A 22,499-nucleotide genomic window follows, 5' to 3' on the forward strand; every position below is an offset into this window, starting at 1 on the left:
TTCCAAAGGGCCCCTCTGACCCAGCCCATGTAGAGCACCTGCAGTGTGCGAGCTGTTTGCCTGACCACGGTATGAAAGAGGCCTGTGTTGAACAGTGGAGCCTGGGCACACTGGTGCCTGTGTGTGCCCGTGTTGGTGTGTCTGTGTACTGGATGTATTTAGGGAGACAAGCTGAGGGATGATGGGCTGTGGAAACGGGATAGGAAAGTGAAGAAAGTTTGACTCTTGAGGGGGTAACTGCAACACTCCACTGGATGATTAACATTTTCTACCAATTAGCTGTTTGTCACTTATCTGCTCTATGTACATTTAAGGAATACTCCACCCACAAAATGATTTGGATATTTTAAATAACTCAGCCTGTGTTACACATCAATCTTGTTTCTTACCTCTGTGAACTAAGTATCGAAAAAGGTATACAAAATGTATTAGTTTTCGCCGTTTTGTATCCTTTCTTTACGATGGAGATATGCAAGAAATAAAAACAAATCTTCACCAACAGAAGGTAACACAGGGTGAGAAATACAAATGGTCATTGTTCAAGTTTAGTTTTTCCCAAATGTATTGTCTTCTTGGAATTGAAGATTGCTATTTTTACATTGGTTGCCTTTGCTCTCACATTAATACATCTCAGAGTATCTGCGGTGATACTTACCCCGAGCCTGTTTTTCAGGTCTCAGGCTCGAAAATGACATTCCCAGAACAAATGACCATATCTTCCCTTCTAAAAGGGTTAAATTAATAATCTTTTTTCTCAAAGTAATGATAAACCTGTGAATTGGATGTAGAAAAGTCAGAATCAATATTGATGTTTTTTATTTTAAAGAAAATTCAGATTGAACAAAAAACTGTAAATTATAGTGTCCGTCCAAAAAATATGTTGTACTTATAGTGAAAACTAACCTTGGATGATGGGTTAGTAGACTAAAAGCTTTAGGAATCCAAAGTACAACATATAAGAAGTACCCTGTATCAAGATTGATGCAAAACAAGCGATATTTGACCTTTTTAGACAGATTTAGCACAAAAAAACCTCTTCTGGGGCCATTTGGGTGGATTTTCCTTATCTCTTGCCTCCCTTGTTCGATTTTGACATGTGACATCTCTTTCTGACCGTTAGAACCAATAGAATCCGAGGGAAATCGTCCCGCACACACTCATGTAAAAAAAAAGAAGGTGTCGTCTCTGCGCATGCTAGCTTGCAGCAGAGGGGAGAAATATCGCTGCTCTGATATAAAGCAACGGAAAAGCTGTTTTATTGCTTATGGATTATCAGAACATTTCAAAGGGGACACAGACACATTGGATTAACCTATGGATTAACTACAGCATCGTTTTAATTCCATTAAAGACCAGTTTAGACCAGACAAAGACGAAGGTAAGCCATGTTAGCGTTGTGGGCTACCTAGCGCCACTTGTTTTGATGTACGTTTTTGTTGATAACAAGTTTGTATCTTTCAGTGTTGAGGTGGGCACCATTAGATTCTGTGTCTCCTTGCGATCATAAACGATGTGTTGGATGTGCGCCTAGGATAAGTAATAAGGGAGCTAGGAGTGATTATCGGTGCAGTAATATGTTAGCATTTTTCGCTCGGGTCATTTAGATGCTTCTTATGAGAGTTGTGTTTTGTTTTGGTAAAAATGGTTTATCGATTCGTCAGTTAGCTGAGATTATTTCGTTAATCTGGTATAACACATTAATAGGTTCTTAAATATTTTCGTGAACAAAACAAAAAAGGACCCGCCGAGGGGGTCCTTGGGGCTTAACAGGTTAACAAATTATAAATATATAACTCAGTAAATGTGCACATATTCTCTGAGCAGTCTAACCTCAAAATAAAATGAGCCACGAGATAAATGTGCAATTTAGTCTTCTCCCAAATTGTAAAATACAAGGCGATGAACTACTTCTGTGACTTTCCTTTTAAAGCTTTATCACTTCAGGCGGGATTGTTGCATCTGACTCTTCCTTCACAGGCATTTAGAAGTTGATTCTCAGCACATAATGTCTGACGGGAGGTACAGACTTCAAATTGAGGCATTGTCACACAGCCTTTCAATCTTGTCTGAGAGCTTTTATTAAACCTTCATTGCAAGAATTGTATCACATTTTGTATCTGTATGTGACAGACTTACATGTAGTTTACGGTGTTAGTTCTTCACCACTGTAAATTGATCAATAGATCTTGTTGCTATGGCAGACTTGCGGCAAATGAAAATGGGATTTGGGAGCAAAGATTAGTGCTAATGCCTTTGTCTGATCATGATGTGTAATTCCTCAAGCCTCATTGCCTCTGAGCCTCTATTACCACCATGATTGTTGTGTTATGTGTAAATATTTCAGTCACAGCAGGACAAGGTGGCATAATCTAGCTCTACGTCAATAGAGGAGATTTGCAGTTTGTGTAGCTAACAGTGACTTAAGCTGTCCCAGGGCATCGTGCCTGCCAGGCTTTTTCCAAACGACTGCAGACCCTCTTTCAGCCTTGCTAAGCCACTCTACCATCCGTATCTCCCGCACTGGCAGACTGCAGTGCAGTGTAAACACCCCTCATCTAATGCTCATTCTACTGCTATCGAGGCGTCACTGATTGTTTTTACCACTCTTTTTACTCATTCAATTTTGTTTTATTGGACAGCCTTTTGGAAGTAGTTAAGCAGATGGAGTGAGAAGAACAGAAGCTACATTTAGCTTTGCTGAATTAGCACGTGCTATGTCACCTGAATGTTGTTGTGTTTGAACAAAGGTGTTTGATATCCTCCAGAATACTTAAGCGGTCTGTACACACTAAACCTTTTTTATAACATTTTTGCTATAAGAAAGAATTAGATCGCAGGATTGTATTTCTTTTCGTTACCTTTGTCCTACTGTAATGACAGCTTTAAAATCTGGGTTCAACATCATATTTCCCGCTATTTTTAAGTCAGTCAGCCGGGGACCATGCCCACTGCTGGTCCTATCTCTGGACACACTGGCAGGCTGAACAACTCCATACAGTAGGCTGAACAAGAAATAACTGATATGACGGCAAAGCGCTCCCTGACCCTCACTATCACCACTTGCTCTCCTTGATCTCTGTGTGATTCAGCTTGCTCTCACCATATGGACTGCCCACTTTGTGTCACTATTCCTCCCGCACGGTTGAGACCTGCATATGTTTTGAATATTCACACAACCTAGAAGGGTCATTTAAATATTCTTTAAAACCATGTATATTCAGCTTACATTTGGCCTATAGTAGCTATTTACGTCTCTTGTTCACCTCAGCAGCTGTACCTCTAATTGGCTCTGATATAAGTTCATGTGATGCAGCCTGCTGGCCATGGCATGTGGGTGTTACAACAACCACTGTGATGTAAAAGCAATTGGAGACAACTTCAGGCACAACACAGAGGAATAGTTCCCTCTGTCAGTACATCACGCACAGTCGCTACATTTGAAGGGTCCAAATTAAAATCTGAGTGGTGTGGAGCTGTTTTTAGATTTGAGCTCTCAGCATTGTAGATCACTTGAAATACAGCGGAGCATCCTCTTATATTCAGCGCTATTGCTCTGAAAATGCTGCAGTGAGCACCTGGTCTGGTGACAGTGTGTCCTTGGCTGAGGATTTCACACACTTAACCCAGAAAATCTCCCCCATTTGTTTGTCCTGAAACACAACTCAAGCGAGTGGCTTTCAGTGACAGCCAAACAGATGGCGGTTAAAAGGGTTTTTAACAGCAAAGACACATGGAGCATCTCGTATCAAGTGGTCTACCGTATCTTAGCTCACACTGCCTCAATGACAAATAGCTGAGTGGTCATAATCAAACCTAGAATGCAAGTCTTTTTCTCATGATCTAATAGCTGCACATAGCTCCATTTGGTCATGAGATAACCCTGCCATTATTGTTGCCCATCTCTAATATAATATTCATTCTGTCTGGATGACAAAAAAAACATATTTGTAACAATGCCAACTCACATTGATTCAAGTGCATTTCCAGACCAGTGCATTTTCTTTTAATGCTGACTCAGCAGCTTTGGGGTTATTGGTGAGCAAAAACGGTTGCTCAGTCACTTTCCCTGACATTATTTTACTGTTGACCCAGCCATTTTGGATCTCCATCCTTCAGATTACCTCTGTTGTAGGGAGGTGGGTAGATAAATCCTAATGTGGAAAAGCAGGCAATAATATACACCTTCAGACATGCTCATGTGCACAGCTTCCTGGCTTATTTATGCCTTATCTTCATGCAGGAAGAAACCTTGTATGCTACTGCTACTATTATAAAGGGATTTCATCATGGCCAGAGAATTATGGCTGCTTCCTCGGTCACTATAGGATATGTAGCTGGCAGGTTAAGAGGAGCTGCTGCCAGGCTTTACTGTGCTGAATCAGTTGTTATGCCCCTTTCACACCAGCGCCTTTTCAGCTCCGGCTCGGAGCTAGAGCCTGAAAAGCGCCGGGTTTTCCTGTTCACACCGCAGCGGCGCCGGCTCTTAGCTCCGGAATCCGCTTCATTTCCAGCTCCAAAAAATTGGCGGTCCAGAGGCAAGAGCTTCGGAGCTAAGAGGCAACGTCGCTTACGTCTCTCTTACGTCGAGGCGTGCAGGAAACTAAACCCACCTCCCCTGAACATGGGTCGACTGTTATGCCTGCCTACAAGCAGTAGTGCCTATAAACACACTTTATAAAGTCAGGCAACACTAACCAGGCTTCGTGTGATTCTGTTTATTTGTGCCTTACTTTGACCATCCGTTCGCTGTTATCGATCATTGTGGAGAGAGGCAGACGTTTGGTTTTGTATTATTGCAGCTATCGGATGCAAGTAGTCAGTTTAGCTTCGGTTGCTATGCCAACATCACCCGTTTTATACCAGAGAAACTTTCATAACAGCGTTGTGATACCAAACAGTGTCAATTCAGACTGACACACATTCACTTAGGCTAAGGGGAACTGGGGATATGCATCAGCTGCTTGTGTGAGTCGGACAGTGAATACTTTAGAGCGGCCGCTGCAGTGTGAGCTAACCGGGAGCTAACGGGAGAATAAACTCCCGTGGAAGAGCAGCCAGCACTGCAGCGGTCGGTAAATGCTGCAGAAACACATTAATAAACAATGAACCACGGCACTCTGGAGCAAAGTATAAGGTTGGAGAAGTCGTTATTCAATTTATTCTGGCTTCGTTTGATTAAAAGAAACACGATCATCGACCCGACGCAGTTGTTGTTGTTGTGAGCTGCTGTTGGGGAGCAAATCAGCGATGTAAACGGTGACGCCATGACGCAGCAGGGGCAGCTCTGGGGCGCCAGTGGGCGGTGTGCACAGAGCGGGAGCTGAAAAGGGAAACTGGAGCTGAACCAGAAAAGCTCCCGCTCGGAGCTAGAAACTGAAAAGCGCTGGTGTGAAAGCCGCATTAGAGGCAGAGGGGGTTTGTGTGTTTTTTTGCATATAAACTATAAGCATTAAATACTTATGATCACTAAGCTAGCATATGTACAGACGTCCAAAATGTCTCGTGATCGCAATAGAAATGTTTTATGTGTTGTCAGTGCTGGTTTTACGTCTGAGAGACAGGGGATTAGGTCGGTATTTGGATCCATGTCAAATGTTACTATCAATAATTAAGTAAAAATCAAATAATAATGCATTAGACCGGCAAAGTAATTTAAATTCTGTATTATATAAATGGTATTAGATCAATTGGATAAATGTCTGACAATGTTGCCCCTTTCACACCAAGGCTTTTCCCATTCTAGCTCCGTGCTAGAGCTTTTCTGGTTCGGCTGGTGCTGCGTCATCGTTTGCGTCATGACGTAACCGTTTGCGTGCCTGCTTCATAAGGCCAAACCGCGCGGAAACCCCTCACATCGACAACAACAACAATGGCCGATTGTATTGAAACGCTACTCGTTTTGGTTTTGCTCTGTCGAAACGAAATGGGACGACTTTACTACCAACTTTACAGTCGTTACATGCTACATTCAAAAGTTCTTACACAGTTACACAGTGGGTCAAAATAAAAAAATCGGTACTAGTCGAGGGCCCGACTGGTTAAATGTTTATTGCATAATGTATTGAAATGAACTTATTGCACATATTAAACCTGGAACTATCAAAGCTTAAATGATTGCCTATAAAAACAACATTACACAGTGTTAGGCTTTTTGTTGTTGTTAGAGGTTGATCTCGCCCCTGCCCCCACCCCCGACGTAAGCGTGACGTGTGCGGTGCTTGCTTTCTAGACCGACAACTTTTTGGTCCTTGAAACAAACCGGATTACGGTCAGTGTCCGTGATCTTCCATTTTTTTTTTTCAGCTGCAGCACGCTTACTGACGTCTTCACAACACTCATACTCTCACAGTTACTCTCCAGAGATAAAAAATGCAGTGGTTGAGTTGTTCCAGCAGAAGCTACACTGGCCATATTCGTTGTAATGGAAGATTATATCACCCCAGCAACAGTATGGCGTATTAATGCGTTTTTAATAGTTTTGGGATGATTGAGCTCTATGGGACGGAGGCATAAGCTTGGTCTATATCAGTCACAGTCAATGTTGTACTTGTTAAATTCAGGCCTTAATGAATTTTATAGCACATTCAGAACATGATTTGCATGTACGTATTACAACGGACTCATTCCTCACACTTTTAGAAACGAGTTTGGCTTACACGTCTTTGAAGGGATACATTTGGGGATTGGGCAGATGGGAGACAGGCCCACTCAGTCTGCCCCAGCTGCTGGGAGATATTACGCTCCATGTGTGGTGATTATAGGTCCTCAGGAAGGCGTCATACTTCGTACAGAGACTACTTAGGCACCAAAGAAGCAGTCAGGGATGAATGCAAATGCACTTGCTTCCTCACACCTTCAAGCGCACACAGTCTGAGTTAACCCCCCGGGTAACTGCTGGTGCTTACAACCGTGGTTTAGTATTCACTGTGCTTGGTCAAATGTGGAATCCCCACTGTGACCCAGATAAGCTGTTTAGATTAAGAGTTGTTCAAAAGATTTATCATATTTCTGTGTTAGCTACATTGTTATGTTTTTTACTGCTTTATTTTCATGCGATCATCCCTCTTAATCTCAGTCCTGTTAGGAGACCTCCACTGTGAAATTGCCTATTAAGTTCATCTTGGACGGTTAAATAGCGCAGCATGTTAACTTTATAGCCACACTTATCTTTTGTTGTTCAACCATACATTCTGTCACCTATGTTCAGTCATTAAACTTTATTTTGTGTTCTTATTGACACTATTTTCACTATATTTGTTTTACAGGTGAGCCGCGCAAGTTTGACCCCACCTTCAGAGGGCCTGTTCACAACAGGTATGACACATACTCAACATCACCACCTTTTTGCTTTATATTTGTTCCTTATGATAATGTACTTGTTTAGAAATGTTCAAAATGTACAATAAAGTCACTGCACTCTAAATAACAGGAAATGAAAATCCTTTCACCTGCATTATATTAGAAAGGTGGCTGACAACATAACCAAAATCAAAATTCCAATTGATTTAAAATATAATGTATACTTAAATATCAGTAGGAGTTTAAAATATATATTTTTTTAATTCTCCTTAACTGACCCTTTACCTACTAGTCACTATCTTCCAACATCTGATTCTTACGTGTTTATCGATTTTTGCCCATTGTATAATCTTTTTGGCACACAGCAAAGTTGGAGCGCTGATGGATTGATCATTTGTCATGCCACGTTAATAAAGATCGAGGCAGAGTGCTGGCAGCTCTCTCCACTTCAGCACACAGATCAATGGCCATAAGTCTAACTGGTGGCTGAGTTAGCCCAATGACACACACTATTAACCAGCCAGATACACCCAAACAGATATAGCCCACACATCACCGGAGCTATTGGAGGGAGATGTCTCCGGGCTTTAGCACAGTAGCACTTCTCCAGATGACTACTGACTACTCCTGCCTCATGAGGGCAGCTATTTATTGTTTGCGCTTTGCCCTTATTTCGAGATAATATATTGAAAATCAAATACAGAAGAATGTTCTATGAAGGTCACATGAATGTGTCACCTCAAATGTGGGGTCTTACAAGTGGGGTCACATAGCCTATAAATGTGGCAGGATGAATAATTCAAGGGACAAACTGATATCTTAACTAAAAAAGTCATAAAAAAGTATGGTCACATGCCAAAAAAAAAAAAAAAACCTAATGTACATTCTTAAAGGTGGGGTAGGTAAGTTTGAGAAACCGTCTCGAGATACACTTTTTGTTATATTCCATGGAATGCTCTTAACATCCCGATAGCAATGAATATCTGAAGTGCTTTGACAAAAAATCCATAAAAAAACATCATCTGTGGAAGCCGTAGCACTGTAAAAAGCACGACCAATCATCTGAGCCGGCCCGGCTAAAATAACTGGATGGCCTACCTGCCTGTCAGCCTTCCATCTGTGCACAAACTAATCTCGTGCCCTCATTGGTCATGTGCTCGTTCGTGTGTGTTGGAGGAGGGGCTCTGTAAGGAAGTTGCAGATTTTTTCCGGCGGTGTATTTTCAAATTCTAGCGCACTCGAGCTGGTTTCTCCAAAATGACCTACCCTACCTTTAACAGATGTGATGCTCATTAAAAAACCTAAAGTTGAGGATTTTCCTCTTAAAAAATAAATACATATAAGATATTCAAAATTACTGTAAGTCATTTTACGACCACTTGATTTCTTGGCACGAAGAAGAGTTACATTTTGCACTAAAGCAAAACAAATCTTCAAGGCTCTCACCAAAGATTTTTATTTTATTATTTAGTCATTTTCTGAGGTGATGTTAGGCTCTTACCTCTTTTATGTTTAATTCAGTCTGGCAGGCTGCTGTGAAGGCATGTTTCAGTCCTCCTGGGCCTCTTTATCACACCCTCTCCAGCCCATTTCCCTGCTACAGCTGGGTGAAGGCACCAAGGATGCTTTGATGTTTCTGTGGCTCAGAGGCTTTCCTTAATGAGAACTGGGAGAGAACTGACTCCTTGGTCGTCTTGTTTTCACGCAAGCTCGGAGCCTAAATGAACTAACTGTGCCTATGGGTTTTGAGTAGTCCTCTTTATGACATACAGAAATGGACACGCTATAATGTTAGTTAAACCTGGCTCCAGCTGTAAACAATATAAAACTCTGATATAATCTGTGTAAAAAACCAATGCAGATTAGAAACAACTGCACACCCACATTGTAAAGCAGTCATGCCTTTTTTATGTGCAATCAAAAACATTTTAACTATAAATAAGTTGTTCGCTGCCTTCATAGCAAATCACCCAAAGGAGCCTCGTGCTTGGCTCACTCGAACCAATACCCCTCTGGGCTTTCATGACCATGAGAAATATCCTTTTATTGTGGAAAGCTGACCGTCCATATCGCTTCCTGTTAATGTCTGTTACAAAGCAGGGACAGTCTGGCAGATTCACACCACAATGGCACCCATGCTATGCTGTGGCACTGCTGCCATCTGTCACCTTGGCTCAAATATAACAGTGACACAAAAGTTTCATATTGCACCGACATAGCTTCAAGCACCGATTATTCTTCCTTCTCCTCTTAACATCTGAAGAGGCCGAGTTGGGGTCTACATAGATGTGCAGTTTTCGATGTGGCCTGCTTTCCAGAGATAAGAGAACAAAGTAGAATTGTTTTCACTCCCCTTACTTTGTCAGCTCGACTTCAAAACTCACCTTTGCATGCCTCGAAGGTGACTTTGTATTCGCTGTGTGTGCAGTTTGTCTTAATAATGCTGTCAATGCGAGGGAGTTGGGAAACGAGATGGATCTACAGAGACACATTACCATCGAGGAGAGGCAAGGTCGGCTTTAGAACCACGGCGCCTCAGATTCCCCTTTTAATCATCTGTGAGTGAAAGCTAACTTAGGATAGACGTGGATTCAAAGACAATACATGCAACCATTTCCATGGCAACCCTGACAGATCTTCCTCTAGATCTTTATTGGATGGAATGAAATGGTACTCCCTTGTCACCCTTTGTTAATAATATGCACAATATCATCAACAGCTTTGCTGGAAGTGTGGCAGGTCTCATATTCCCTGTCAGAGTAACACTGTGGCTCCTGTCACCAGGCAGAGCTGTACCCACTGCCTTTGTTTTCTCTGTTATCTTCCAAAAATAATTGTTGTGCTTTCCAAGTACAAGTAGACCAAGTCCCCAAGCCTTATTTCATTTTGCAACCAACTGGTCTTTTGTTAGTCTTTTGTCATCCAGTGTCCAAGTCTGATGGTGCAATCTTTGCCTGAGAATACGGAGCAAATGATCTGAGTAGAGATATTTTGAATGTGCAGGTATCTACATTCATAAAGTCATTTAGATAAGGAATGTGATAAAAGAGTTATCTTATTCTGAAGTGAGAAATTAATAGAACAATTTGACTTTTAAGGACAGAAAACATTCCCAATCCTCTTTATTGCTTAATTCAGCAAACCTATCTACTAGAGCAGCCTGTTAACATAGATTGCAGTTATTAATACAGCACCATAAAAAGTCACTTTTAATTGGATCATGCATAGCCGGCCCTAAATCTTCAGAGGTACCACTGAGAATCCAGTTACAAAAGGCATGATTCTTTCTTGTTTGCATCTTTATATAAGTCACTCTTAATTTAAGCTCTTATTTGTATGGGTTGATCTTCAGCTGATCTCCTCTGTGTACGTCCTCTCTTCACTGTCTGAGAGCAGCCGGTGTAGAACCATGTAACCATGCTGCATACAAAACAAGGACAATCCACTCTTCAAAGAACTACACAGAGGACACACTGTCACATCTCTGAGCTCAGGCCTCCTTTTAACATTGGCTCCACTCCTGTGGATGAAAGAGGCGAAGGGTTGAAAGCTGGAGGAGATGAGGGTCTCGAGTCAATTTGTGTTGCGTATGGTGTAAGGGGGAGGCTTCGAATATCCGTTGCATGGTACTACTGGGCACACTGGATTGAACTTGGCTTTATTCAAGGCTGGGCTCAGAACCCAAAAGCCTGAATAGCATTGAAAGAGGGCTAAGAAGGCCCCGGAAATGACAGCTTCTCACAGGTCGGGAAGAAGGGGAAAGAAACCTCGCCGTGCGATGGACAGAGTGAAAAAGCAAAGAGAGAGACTGAGAAGCTTCTTTAAAGCAGCAGGCTGAGGACACTGTGGATGGGGAGGCAATCTTCAAATGGCTTTCTCTGTGCCTGTGTGACAGTCAACTCTGAGGGGCGATTCCAAGTCTCATTAGAAAGTCAGTAGACCTCCTCTACAGATTCTCTGGAAGCACAGCATACAGGTGACACCTTGGTAGCAGGCGCTCAACCCGAATTTGAAGCGTGTTCTCACTTGACATACTGCGACTCTGTCATGAGTGCCAAAATTATGGGTTAATAATAAATAAACTCATATAGTTCTCCATGAAATTAGGCAAACTCCCAATTTCTCCTGGTGAATACTGCATGTATTGTTGTCATGATACTGATGTGTTTTTGTAATCTTTCCTGTCACACATCTCTTATTTGTTATTACACATGTCCCCCCCCCCCCCTCAGGAGCTGCACTGATGTGGTTTGCTGTGTTGTCTTCATCGCTTTCATCATCGGCTACATCGCGCTGGGTACTGTGGGTGAGTTTGACACATTGCTGCTGATCGCATGTTTCCTAATGACCCAAATAGACATGATGTAATAATGTTCTGCTCTAGTTGTAATCGTAATATTCGATCTTAATTCATATAGTAATACTTTCATTTTGAAACGTGCTTTTTGTTTGATTTATTCATAATTTCATGGTGGCCTATTCAATACATGTCTGATTGGTCAAACGGCAGAGGAGTTGAGAACTGCAGCCGGGCAGACTTGACTTGAGGTGATGATGTTTTGAGGTCCCAGTTGAATTTTCTTGACGGGATCACCATTGATTCCCTCTGGCTCTCATTTCATTCAAATGTTGGCCAAGCTGTTAAGTTCACTTAAGCGTGACAGGGATTCCACTTTGTTGGAGGCCGACTGAGGCCATGCAGACTTATGAATCTCCCCATCAGCGCTTCTATTCTGTCTGTCTTGCCTCAAGTTTTCCTTTTTCCGATTGGATTATCCTTCCCTTCTGTCTGTCGACTTTTATTAATTTCTCAATTTCCCCTGCTCTGCCAGACATGATATTATATCCAACACTCCTGACTGCACATTCCTTTCTTCCCTCCTGTATGCACTCACATACATTTAAGGAAAGTGCTGTCATCAAAGTTATGTCCTTTGCCAGCTCCATTTGAGTCATGGTCTGAATCTGGGCATTTTAAGAACTGACCCAATCATTCAAGAAGAGCAGGAGGCATGACAATGGATGTGAATTGTAATGCAAGCTGACATGTCTGCTATCAGAGTTCCATTCTCCTTGTTGTCAAAGACTTATAGGCTGCATTTATTTTGCTGCCTCCTGTTCAGCACAATCCTTCATTGACTGGCAAGGTGAAAGGCCTGGTGTTGTTCAGGTTTGGCAAACAAAGAGTTGCTCAGTCAATTGAGTTTCAGGGTTACTGCTACTACTGTACCTTTATCAAGAGAAGCAGAAAAAGCAAAGCAATGAAATTGGATTGATTTGTTTGGAGTTTCCACTTGTATTGTCGTCTTGTTTATTGCGATTCTTCTATGTTGTGCTGGGTGAGCACAGAGACGGCCTGATGTCACCTCTTTGATGCAGCTGTACTTAAATAATGATCCACTGCATGTCTTTAGGTAGCTGATCATTTTCACTGCTACATGGAAAAAACAAGCTCCCTTACTCACACACTCCAAGACAGATGGCATGTGTCAAGGAAACTGAAAGGGAGGGTAATGTGTTGATCTTGTGTGCCTCAGTAGGTCGACAGAAACAGTAACATTGCCGGTGTCAGGAATATGTGTCTAGCCTGGTTACAAATGTTAAAAACCAAACATCTTCTGTGCTGTATTTTCAGCCTGGATCCATGGCGACCCCAGGAAGGTCGTCTATCCAACCGACAGCCGCGGTAAGTTCTGTGGCCAACAGAACACCCCCAATGCGTGAGTGGAAAAACACATTTCCTAAATGATTGTACACTCACTGGAATAATGATGTTCCCCAAATTGTCTGTCAGCTTTCCGCTGTTATCTTTATACTCACAAAAGGATTTGACCACAATACATGGTGAGAGTTTGTGATTAATTATGGCAGGCTTTGCAGCAGGGTATACTCTCTCCCTCTGCGCGCTGATAAGACATTGCAGTAATGGACTGGTTTTCTCAATCCTTCTAATCAGACTCCTCTCTATATCTCCATCATTTGTCTCCACAGAAACAAAACCAAATTATTCTACTTCAACATGTTGAAATGTGCCAACCCTGCAGTTTTGATTAACCTCCAGTGCCCTACTACCCAGGTAAGAGACTGAGTGAAGCTCGTTCTAGCAGCACACTCGGCTTTATGTTTCCCTCCAACCTTGCCGCCACGCTTGATTATGCAAGATTGATGGGCTTTCTCATTAAGAGGATGTGTTGTCTCCTCCAGCTCTGTGTCTCCAAGTGCCCTGACAGCTTTTCAACCCTCCTGGATGCATGGGGTACCAACAAATGGGAATATTACAAGCAATTCTGCAAGCCAGGCTTCAAGATCAGCAGCAAGGTGAGTGACAGTGCGAAGTGGTCTGTTTTCTCTTTGCAAACATATATTGACCTTCAAGCCTCTTCAATGTATGACATCCAGGTATGTTTATATTCCAGTTTGTCACTTGTTACTTTTGGAGGTGCTGTACATGAGCGTACTTGTAGGGATGGGTATCGTTAAGGATTTAACGGTACTACTACTTTTATCGATACCGCTTATCGGTCCGGTCTTTTAACGGTACTCTTATTATCTTATCTTAGGCGGGAGGCGACTGGTGCAGTGGGTTGTGCGTTGGTGTTCGGTCTAGGTGTTGGGATCAGGGGGTCACAGGTTCAAACCCCACTGCAGTCAGCATGTCGTTGTGTCCCTGGGCAAGACACTCCCCAAATTGCTCCTGTGGGGATTGCCCACAGTATTGAGTATGTAAGTTGCTTTGGATAAAAGCGTCTAACAAGTGACATGTAGTGTAATCTTATCGGTTCTTTTGGAGAACAAAAGAAGGTAAACTAACTAAACAAATTGTGAACAAAACTAACTTTTTATTTAAATTAAATACATAATATTTCCACATCAAACTAAACAACAATGTTTTAACAAATCATATTAAATAATCTGAAGACAGAACTGTAAACAGAATAGCTGAAACTTTAACAAAATAAATAACTCAGTTACCTCTAATCATTGACCCATGTGTGTATAATGGAGTTAACTCCGTGTGTTGCTGCTAGCATACACAACACCTGACGTGGAAACGTTACTCGTGGACGGGGCTTCAGAGCTGCTAAAGACAGTGGAACCCGGTGCATTCCTCCGTCTGGATGTGGAGCTCTTTTGCTAAATGTTTAGACAAATTGCTCGTGTTACCGCCCTTACATGATAAACACTTATTGCACTTTTGGTAACAAGCATTGTCCACATCGAGACGGGTAAAGTTTAACCACACCTCGGAGCGCGTTCCCTCCGCCATCTCCTCCGTGTGTGTGTTGCTGCATGTAGCAGCTGCGTGTGTGTAAGCTGCCCCGCCCCCTCACAAGCAGGCGGGGGAGAGAGAGATTTCTCGTCTGGATTGGAAAGATCGAAAATACAAAAAATAATCATAGACGCATTTTGTAGTCTTATTGCATATTAGAAACGAGTTGGCGACACTAAAACTGCAATATAATGTTTGTGTAGCAATAATACATATGACATATATTTTTTACATGTCTCCAGTACCGATAAAAAGACCGATAACGGCGAAGCTTAACGGTACCACGGTCTTAAATAATTCAGCCCCGGGGCCCGTTTAATACCGGGGCTCGGTACCCATCGCTACATACTTGTCCCCACAACTTATTCAGGCAACAAGTATAACTTAATTACAAGTACAATAAATAGATCTGAAATGAAAAAGCAATCCAACCCCAGATTGAATCAGTTTTATTAGTACAGTGGTGATAAAGCTCATTTGAATGTGCTTTGGGAGATATCCGGAAGTGAGCTAGCAGTCACCGATGCACATCACAGCCTGTTCTGTCGGCTGGCAGCAGTTCATTGACGTTGGCCCAATGATGCATAAGAACCAGAAAGAGAGGTGTTGTGTGGGAACATGCAACAGCTCAGTCATGCTGTCTGAAGTGTGTCGATGATTTCCCTTCCCACATCCTTCCAAGTATGACTGTGTTGCATCAGACAGCATTCGATCTAACCCCGTCATGTCTGACTTACGTGATGTTAATAATACCAACGCTACAATAACAGAACATTGAAAATGTCTGAAATATGATGAATAACATTGGGATTTTGTTATTTTTTGTTACACTTACTTATCAGGGTGTCCGCGGGGTCTTAAAAAGTTGATGAATCAATTTAGCGAAAATTAAGGCTATTAAAAAGTATGAAACGGCATTTTCCAAGGTATTACATTTTGTAGCTTGTTTTCAATAAGTATATAAATTGTCCAAAGAGGTTGTATTCTACAGTCTGCCTGAATGTAATCATTGCGTAGGTGTGTAGTGTGATTCTGTGTAGTTTATTTATGGCATCCCGTTGGATTTGAAGTCATCTGAACAGGACATCGCACGCTCGCTGCTTGATAGCGTGTGAAGGTCCGTTTACGCCGGTTGTTAAACAACATCGTTTTGGGGAAATGCAAGTTTGTGAAGATAAGGAGGAAGGACAATCAATACTGTATATAGTCAATGTGAGGTAAAGTGTGTCGCCAAGGTAACCGGTTAAAACTCCAAGTGGCGATGAGGTCTTAAATGTATGAGAAGGGTCTTAAAAAAGGTCTTGAAAGGAATTACATTTGACTTCAGGATTCCTGCATATACCCTGATTATGTTCTACATGTGACTGATAATTATCCTTCACTTCTTCACTAGACTAAACTTCATGTTACTTTTTATATAAAAAATACAGAATGTAATTTAGAACTTAAGTTGACTTATGAAGTTTGAATCAAAACGGTTTTTCCCCCTAATGCTCATTATAAAAGACAGCCAGGCACACAAGATCTTACATCAATACAGAAACCCACAGGACGGATACAGATGCAACGGGACAGTCAAAAGTCAAAATCATGAATACAAAGATAAATATCTTGTTTTCAATTGCTGATTCTCTTTCATTTCACTTTCAGACAGTACTTGAAGTCATACGAGATGAAGACTGCCCTTCTATGATTGTGCCAAGCAGACCTTGTAAGTGAATCCGAATAACTGCACATTCACACATAGCTCATCATTTGTTTGCCAAGCCACTAAAAAGACCAAACATTTTTTTTCAAATGTATTTCAGTTCTTCAACGGTGCTTCCCCGATTTCATTACGAAAAACGGAACTTTAACTGTAGCCAACCAGACCAACTTCAAAGACGGTGACAATAACCACAGAAGTGTCAACGACCTTAAAGATGCTGCCAAGTAAGATCTCCTCCCCTCCAACACAATCCTTTATTTGTTGTTATTCAACCAGTTGTGTTCAAACAGAAACGTCACGAACTTTAGATCGCCATGGGCCTTTTTGCTGTTGTAAAAGAATATTCATAAAAAAATACCCTGCAAAATAAGTTGTTCTGAACTCTTAAACTGTCAATAGGTTTGCCAACTTTGCTCCCAGAGAGCTCTGGACAGAAATTACAGGGTAGGACAAGTGGGCATGTCACTGACGTCAATGATGCCCAGCAATGTGTCCAACCACATTCAAAATCATTTGCATGTTTATTGCATGAAAATGCAGCTAACTCACAAGTTCAAGAGCAGAACTTCAGGAGTACAAGCTTACAACAGATGCTATGTAAATATACGCTATCAACATGCTAATTGGCTAAAATGGCTTCAAACTTTGGAGAAACAGAGAATTCATGTATTTAAACGAGTGAGCTGATATTATTTACATACATGATCCTGTTTGGCTATAATTCACTTTAGTTTTGCCTGAATGACCATGAAGGATAATGTGCTTTGATGCTTTTCTCTTTGTAGCCAAGTAACTGCCGTGCAGCAAGGAGAGGAAAGGTCTCAAGGAATGATTTATTTCAGCTTTTTAACTTATTCATCTTGAATAATCTGCCCCTGCTTCCCTCCACCTGCAGCAGTGAACATGAATTAGAACAGACTCATATACTTCTTTTGTGCAGGGACGTGCACGGAGGGGCTATTGCGCTAAACTGGAAAAAGGGCCTCCCCCTGAAAAAAAACATGAGACCTTTTGAAAATTATAACTTGTTTTTAATGTAAAAGAAACCAAACGATTATTACATCAACTAGATTGAACAGTAATTCACATCTCATAACAAAATATACTACTACTACTACTACTACTACTACTACTACTACTACTACTACTACTACTACTACTACTACTGTAATAGCTTTTTCCCCCATGCCATCAAACTGCTGAATATTAAGTAGACCAGTAACACAGAGATTACATTACGCTGTGTAAAGCGCACATATTTTCTATATAGTATGTCTATTTTATTTATATGTATAGTAAGTCTTTATATTTTAAACATACACTTTATCTTTAATTGTATCAGCACCACGTCACTATTATTAATTTATATGTACAATTTTAGCAAGTTTGTATATTGTCCTGTTCCTGTAAGCCAGTACAACGAAATTTCGTTTTAATAGTACACTCCGTGTCTTGTTGAAATGACAATAAAGTCATGCCTAAGTCTACGAGCATTCAGTGACTTGATTTTAAAAATGAAAACCAGGGATATTTTTTATTTTGCAGTCCATATATCATTAAAATATCTAATGTTAGTAACCATTAAAGACAAAATGGGGACAATTCTGTTAAATGTAGTTTGACCATCTGTGCAGACATACTGATAAAAATAGGGCCTCTAACTAATTACCTTAAATAAACTCACTAATGAATGAAACCAGTTCAATATGCATTATTCTTATTCTTATCATTCTTTATGATGAGACAACTCAAAATCAAGTTTCCAAAATCCGACACTGAGGTGGTCTTTAAAGCACCGGCAGATGACCGCGCTGACAAAGTGTGTTTCCCGCAGCGAGACGCTACCATACTAATTGTGGGCTTATCATGTTGATTCGGCCACAACAGAACAAATAAAAACAAACTCTCGCTCTCTCCAGAGGGGCAGGTCAGCCAAAAAGGGAAACATTAGCCCGTACCTGTGCTCGTCCCTGGTTTTGTGGCATATATCTGAAAAGACATCAAGTCATCTACTACTTTGAGTGTCTAATAACATAGAGCGTGACGTAGTGCCCCCTGGTGGTGTATTTCCTTGATCTAGATATGAAGCTAGGTTTACATAACAGTGCTGGACACGATCCAAACGTGGGTCTATCGACAGGGTGACCTTTAGGGGAGCTGAATTAGAGCTCTCTAATATATGGTTGCTTTCAGCACTGTTCTTTTTGTCCCATAGCAATGCTGGCTTGTCCTCTTTCTCTCCTCTGTCTGTACTTTACAGATGTATCTCATAGAGCACCGTGTCTGCGGTCACATTCTGCAGAAGTCATGTTCTGACGATGAGATTTATGTAGTTATATTTCCCAGTGGAGATCTTGGCATCAAAGTCTGTTCCTGGTCTCCATTCCCAAGGTCCTTTGAGTACACTGATAGAATTGGACAAGAAATATGTTTGCTTTGACCAGGGGAAGGTTAAAGGTGGGGTAGGTAATTAACTTCAGAAACACTTTTTGTTATATTCCATGGAATGCTCTTAACATCCCGATAGCAATGAATAAAGTAAATGCTTTGACAATAAATACATACAAAAATGTCATCTGTGGAAGCCGTGGAGCTGTAAAAAGCACAACCAATTATCTGAGCCGACCCGGCTAAAATAACTGGATGGCCTACCTGCCTGTCAGCCTTCCATCTGTGCACAAACTTATCTCGTGCCCTCATTGGTCATGTGCGCGTTCGTGTGTGTTGGAGGAGGGGCTCTGTAAGGAAGTCTGAAGGAATGGGCAGATTTTTTTCGGTTGTATACTTTCAAATTCTAGCGCACTCAAGCTGGTTTCTCCATTCTTACCTACCCACCTTTAAGCAAAGTGTCCAAGATCATTTAGGGTTATTTAAATAAGAATATATTCAGGTGACAAGTAAAGCATATTCTAAAACAATACTATTTATATTGAGTCTTTTATGTTAAGAATTTCACTTATTATGTTTTCATTGGTTATCAAAGACTTACCTGAACTCTGAAAAGAAATGAGCCGGTTTTTGATTGGCAACACCCTCTGTCCTCCTCTATATCACATCCAGTAACATGCTGCTAAACCATTTGCCACCATACTGAAGGAACTATTGATCCATAGCGCTTTAGTCACACTAATTCACTTTTGTGGCTCTTTGATATAAAACTTACAATATGTTTCTCCAGACCCTCATAACAAGTAGGCTGAAAAACCAAAAGCATTTTGAAACTGTATCCATCTTTGTTTCATAATAAGCACATTATAGATAAATAAAGTGTCAAGATGTTTTTGAAGAGAAACCTGTGTAAATAAATGATCAGAGGCAGAAACACAATGCTGTCACAGTCTCTCTTTATCTCTTCATTCATAATAATGTTTTTGTTCTCTTTTCTTTCCAACTCTTTCCCATCTCACCTTGTTGCTCCCGCACAGAGGTATCGCCAGTCTCCTCAACGCCAATGAAGTCGGCATTAAGATCTTTGAAGATTATGCAAATTCCTGGGACTGGATCCTCATGTAAGATTTTGCTTTTGTTGATTTTCACGTTTTACTTCTACTGATGAATGATGTGCTCCTTTTGCGGGTCTGTGGATCTATCCGTAAAATAAATTATTAAACTAAATCGTTAACAATTTGACCCTATAACTATACACAGAAACTCCAACTGATCTTTCTGAATGTATGTTAAAGTCCAAATAAATGTATTTACTAGTCAAATATTGCCTTATACCAGAGTTCCCGTTAGAAAAATGTCCGGTCAAAATCATTTCCCCTTAGCGCAATACCGCATCAGTTGCACCACTTATGTGACAGACAAGAGTAGTATGTGACAGACAAGAGTAGTCTGTGACAGACAAGAGTAGTCTGTGACAGACAAGAGTAGTATGTGACAGACAAGAGTAGTATGTGACAGACAAGAGTAGTATGTGACAGACAAGAGGTGACAGACAAGAATAGTCAATTCTAATGTCTAACACTTAATGTGGAGAAAGAGATGTCCTGTATGGGTTGATTGTGCGTTGATCTGTTGGTAATGCCTCTGGGTTCCCGTGGGCATGTAAACAAATGCATAATGCTGCGCTATACTTTGCGGCCTCACCCGGTTGCATAGCGACGCTTATTGTTTAGGTGTCTTTTAATAAGCAGGTAGTCCTATCATTAGCTAGAACTAGCTGGATCTGATCGATATGGACATAAACGCTAGTGAAGTCTAATCTGACGGGAGAGAGAGATCAGCTGCTGCTGACGAGTCGACACTCAGCTCTGCATGATCACATGCAGCGCTGAGCGGACAAAACACACACTTCAGGTTAGAATATCACACGTAGCTATTTTAATGACCTCTCAAACTACTAAACTAGTTATAGATATGTTTAGTTTTACTGTCGGGTCACTCATTACTAATCCGCGAGCTGCATGATACTGGCGGGCTGTCAGGAGAGGGAGAGAGCGCTCCGTTTATTATTGCCCTGTTATTGTAAGTTACTGTACACGTTTGAATAGTTACTCTACTATAATTAGTTTGTTTAATATCGAATCATATCAATTTGTTTTAAAGCTCAATAAATAACAAAGAAGACCTTTGACCGGCACTTTTCTCATTTTGTCCAGAAGATTTAAACTTTAACGTACATGTTGACCGGCAAAAAGATATTGTAACGGGAACTCTGCCTTCTACATTATGGATGCGTTTGTGTTGTTTCAGAGGTCTGGTGATTACCATGGTGGTCAGTCTGATCTTTATCCTGCTGCTGCGCTACACTGCTGGGGTGCTCCTGTGGCTCATTATCATTAGTGTCATCACTGTGATCGGCTTTGGTGAGTATTCACTTCAGACAGTAACCCCTCAGCACCTTATACTCAGTACACATGTTGGAGTTGTTCTCCACATGTTTACATTTTAATTCCTAACTTCTGTTGTCATGGCAAACTGTGGCAGATTTAGATTTCTGCTCACATGGTTTCATCTGTTGTTCCTGGCTCTCATTCTTTCTCTCTGCATCTCTCAGGTATCTGGCACTGCTTCTGGGAGTACAGCAATCTGACCAGGAAGCCAGGTGCTAATGTCGCCATCTCTGACATCGGCTTCCAAGCAGACTTCAGCATTTACCTAAAGCTCAGCCAAACGTGGCTCATCTTCAGTATGTTGTCACCTAGCTTCCGCACATTTACATAAAAACGTTGAACTGTGAAACCCTAATCCACAGTACAATGCTTGTTTTTCTCAGCCATATTTACATTACATTACATGGCATTTAGCTGACTCTTTTATCCAAAGTGAAATACATACAGAATACCATAGACGTGCCTACAGGAGCAATGTTGGCTTAAGTATCTCACCATAGCACACTTCAACGTGTTGTCTGCAGGGGCTGGGGACTACTTACCGTCTGCTCCTCACATTTTTAATGGGAAATGAAACCTTCTGCAGCGACTATTGTAATACAGTAGTATACTGTACAGGGTTCCTACGCTCGTTAAAAACCTGGAAAAGTCATGGAAATTCAAAATGCAAATTCCAGGCCCTGGAAAAGTTTTGTAACCAAAGTTGCATCAAATATAATTTATATTTTATCTAATCGCCGAAATAGTAATACTATAACGATAATAAGTACTATCGTATAGTAATGAAACGTAAAATGGCATTTAACTGTCGAGGTATTTTGCTGGTGAGATATTTTTACAATCACGCCCTCTAGTCTACAGTGCTTTAGTCTGTAGGAGCTAGTAAGCTAATTTGATTTGTTTTAGATAGGCACAACATGTTTCATATGCAGACCTTATTTTCCAGCTTACCATGTTAAAATAAAAATGTTTCAGTGGTACCGCTGAGAAAGAGTAATTTTTTTGGACATGGAAAATTAGGTAAAGGTCATGGAGAAGTCATGGAAAATCATTGGTGAAAAAGTGTATGAACCCTGACTGTAAATAGGTTAGGAAATTAGGACTTAGGAAAGATTGTTACTATTGTTTTGTGGCTTATTTCTTAAAAACATCCAGTCATCTACTACTTGATGTGTCCACAAACATAGAGAATGAGGTAGTGCCCCCTGGTGGTCATGGGGATGGCTACCTTGATCAAGATATTAATAGAAGTTTACATAACAGTGCTGGATATGATCCAAACGTGTGTTGGATTCAATATTTAACCATTTAAAGGTGGGGTGGGTAATTCACTTCAGACGCACTTTTTGTTATATTCCATGGAATGCTCTTAACATCCCGATAG

The 22,499-nt window shown here is 41.1% G+C and overlaps 1 protein-coding gene across 2 annotated transcripts in view; it reads left to right on the forward strand.

Moving 5' to 3' along the window:
* Window positions 1-22,499, forward strand: part of slc44a5b (solute carrier family 44 member 5b) — a 41,912-nt gene that overhangs the window by 7,823 nt on the left and 11,590 nt on the right. For both annotated transcript variants that reach the window (XM_034081455.2, XM_034081453.1), the window contains exons 2-11: window positions 7,266-7,314; window positions 11,532-11,605; window positions 12,935-13,019; window positions 13,291-13,375; window positions 13,504-13,617; window positions 16,220-16,280; window positions 16,378-16,501; window positions 19,703-19,786; window positions 20,976-21,088; window positions 21,280-21,411. In XM_034081455.2, coding sequence (XP_033937346.1) covers window positions 7,266-7,314; window positions 11,532-11,605; window positions 12,935-13,019; window positions 13,291-13,375; window positions 13,504-13,617; window positions 16,220-16,280; window positions 16,378-16,501; window positions 19,703-19,786; window positions 20,976-21,088; window positions 21,280-21,411 — 921 coding nt within the window. The remainder of the gene's footprint in view (window positions 1-7,265; window positions 7,315-11,531; window positions 11,606-12,934; window positions 13,020-13,290; window positions 13,376-13,503; window positions 13,618-16,219; window positions 16,281-16,377; window positions 16,502-19,702; window positions 19,787-20,975; window positions 21,089-21,279; window positions 21,412-22,499) is intronic.

Source organism: Pseudochaenichthys georgianus, chromosome 4, assembly GCF_902827115.2.
Source record: "Pseudochaenichthys georgianus chromosome 4, fPseGeo1.2, whole genome shotgun sequence".
Lineage (NCBI taxonomy): Eukaryota > Metazoa > Chordata > Actinopteri > Perciformes > Channichthyidae > Pseudochaenichthys > Pseudochaenichthys georgianus.